The sequence below is a fragment of the Cynoglossus semilaevis genome, chromosome W (assembly GCF_000523025.1).
Source record: "Cynoglossus semilaevis isolate Cse_v1.0 chromosome W, Cse_v1.0, whole genome shotgun sequence".
NCBI lineage: Eukaryota > Metazoa > Chordata > Actinopteri > Pleuronectiformes > Cynoglossidae > Cynoglossus > Cynoglossus semilaevis.
The window spans coordinates 1724510-1727177 of record NC_024327.1 but is presented as its reverse complement, the minus strand read 5'-3'; the positions used below and the strand labels follow the sequence as shown (position 1 = coordinate 1727177).

Genomic DNA, 2668 nt, shown 5'->3' with positions numbered 1-2668 from the left:
GGGGATTGCCGCCACGACAGGCACCGGAGACCTTACGGCCGCAGCTTTGGACAGCCGCGCCAACAATGGAAGCGGAGAACATAGTCCACTCAGACTCAATGTCTCCAGCCTCCCTCGGGACTTGTTCAAAGCTCTCCCGGAGGTGGGAGTTGAAGGCCCCCCTCACCGGGGATTCCGCCAGACGTTCCCAACAGACCCTCACGATACGTTTGGGTCTGCCAGGTCTATCCAGCTTTGCCCCCCGTAAGCGGAGCCAACTCACCAGCAGGTGGTGATCAGTTGACAGCTCAGCCTTTCTCTTCACCCTAGTGTCCAATACATACGGCCAAATGTCAGATGACACAACTACAAAGTCGATCATTGACCTCCGGCCTAGGGTGTCCTGGTGCCAAGTGCACTGATGGACACCCTTATGTTTGGACATGGTGTTTGTTATGGACAAACTGTGACTAGCACAGAAGTCCAATAACAAAACACCACTCGGATTTAGATTGGGGAGGCCGTTCTTCCCAATCACGCCCCTCCAGGTGTCACTGTCGCTGCCCACGTGGGCGTTGAAGTCCCCCAACAGGACGATGGAATCCCCAGGAGGAGCACTGTCCAGTACCCCTCCCAGTGTCTGCAAGAAGGCCGGGTATTCTACACTGCTATTCGGCCAGTGTTCAGGCACTCGCCTGCGAGCCCCAGCCCCGGGCCTGGCTCCAGGGTGGGGCCCCGGTGACGTCAATCCGGGCGACGTGAACCTCTTTATTTATTTTCTTCATCAAGGTTTGAACCGCTATTTGTCTGATCCGTCGCCTAGGACCTGTTTGCCTTGGGAGACCCTACCAGGGGCGTTAAGCCCCCGACAACATAGCTCCTAGGTTCATTCGGATGCTCAAACCCCTCCACCACGTTAAGGTTGCGATTCAAGAAGGGGTAAATAATCGCTCATTTTTAATATAAAATCCGTTTCGACGTTTTGGACTTAGCCAAACTAAATACGTTGCGTGCTTGTAAAAAAACAAAAAAAACTTAAATACAACAATTTCGAAACATTTATATTAATATTTTTGATGGGCACCATAACTCACATTACAACTGTGGTTGATGAACCTCGCCAAATTCCCGCACTTGGTGGCGTCAATGATGGTGTCCTGGTCAACCCGGAACAAGTAGCTGCTCCCTATGCCCTCCTCCTTGTACCGCTGCTCCCTCATGTCGGCGATGACCTGGGGCAGAAGAAGAAGAAGACAGGAGTGACTGCCTTGCACCCGCCTCACCCCAAGAACCAGAGGGGTGTGAGGTGTGGGTCACCGTCTCACCTGTCTAATGACCTGACCGACATATTCTATCACCATCTCGTGTGCTGCGATGGGCTCCATGGCGAACAGGCCCCACTCGTGGATGTGACTGCGGCTGAAACAAATCCTTTTTTTCCGAAACTTAAAAAAAAAAAAAGAAGATAAATGTCAAGAAGAGACGAACGACTTTTGTTACCAGAGCTCTGTTTCTAACAACAACTCTTACCTTCAGTTGGTTGAACTTCACTAGATCACTGTCACAGCTGAAAGAGGACAGCAGGCGGCGCTGTTCGGACCTGAAGTCCGATCCAGATCGCAGTAACGAGGTCTGCTGCTGTTGGTAGAAGAGGATTTTTTTTTTTTAAACCTTCTAAAAAAGAAAAGTATGACGTTTTTTTTTTTTTTTTCCCTGTGAGTCACCTGACTGTTGGTAGGGGGCAGCAGCGTGTCCTTTTTTGTGTGTCGGAGGTATTTAAGTTTTTCTTTTCTGCTGATTTTGTAGAAGCCTTCGCAGCGAGCGCAGCCGGTCCGGTGGATCTGCGTCCAGTGTTTGTGTTCGTCACTCGTCTCGCTCACGACTTTTGTCAGTGAACGACAAGTTAAAGAAAAAAAAAACCCAAAACTTCATGTCGTACAAAACAATACTTAAATAAAATGCCCCAAACATCTCATCTCCTGTCAGGATAACCGCAGTTTGGTCTTTCTCCACAAACATCTTCTTCTTCTAGGTGTGTCAAACGTAAGGTTCGCGGGCCAAATCTGGCCATGTATTTTACGCGTCCCACCAGATCTTCTCTAAGGTCTGCACTAATGTGTACTAGATGGCAAATACTGACAAATACTTTGTGTGTATTACAAATGCTTAACAGGTAACTCCACAATTCTAATGTACCACTTGCATAAACTACATATATTTTTTACATATACAGTATATGTGTGTGTGTATATACACTATATTACCAAAAGTATTCGCTCACCCATTCAAATGATCAGAATCAGGTGTCCTAATCCCTTGGCCTGGCCACAGGTGTATAAAATCAAGCACTCAGGCATGCAGACTGTGAAACAAGACATTTGTGAAAGAATGGGCCGCTCTCAGGAGCTCAGTGAATTCCAGCGTGGAACTGTCATAGGATGCCACCTGTGCAACAAATCCAGTCGTGAAATTTCCTCGTTCCTAAATATTCCACAGTCAACTGTCAGCTCTATTATAACAAAATGGAAGCGTTTGGGAACAACAGCAACTCAGCCACGAAGCGGTAGGCCTTCCCGACCAACATCAGTGTGTGACCTCACCAATGCACTTTTGGAAGAATGGTCAAAAATTCCTACAAACACTCTCCTCAACCTTGTGGACAGTCTTCCCAGAAGAGTTGAAGCTGTAA

The 2668-nt window shown here is 48.0% G+C and overlaps 1 protein-coding gene across 1 annotated transcript in view; it reads right to left on the bottom strand.

The window, feature by feature from the left end:
- LOC103396917 (histone-lysine N-methyltransferase SETD1B-A-like) overlaps positions 1–2668 on the bottom strand; it is a 20271-nt gene that overhangs the window by 3368 nt on the left and 14235 nt on the right. Inside the window, exons 13-16 of the mRNA XM_025052909.1 lie at positions 1704–1870; positions 1510–1617; positions 1305–1424; positions 1074–1211 (exon numbers count right to left, since the gene is read on the bottom strand). Of these exons, the coding sequence (XP_024908677.1) occupies positions 1074–1211; positions 1305–1424; positions 1510–1617; positions 1704–1870 (533 nt within the window). The remainder of the gene's footprint in view (positions 1–1073; positions 1212–1304; positions 1425–1509; positions 1618–1703; positions 1871–2668) is intronic.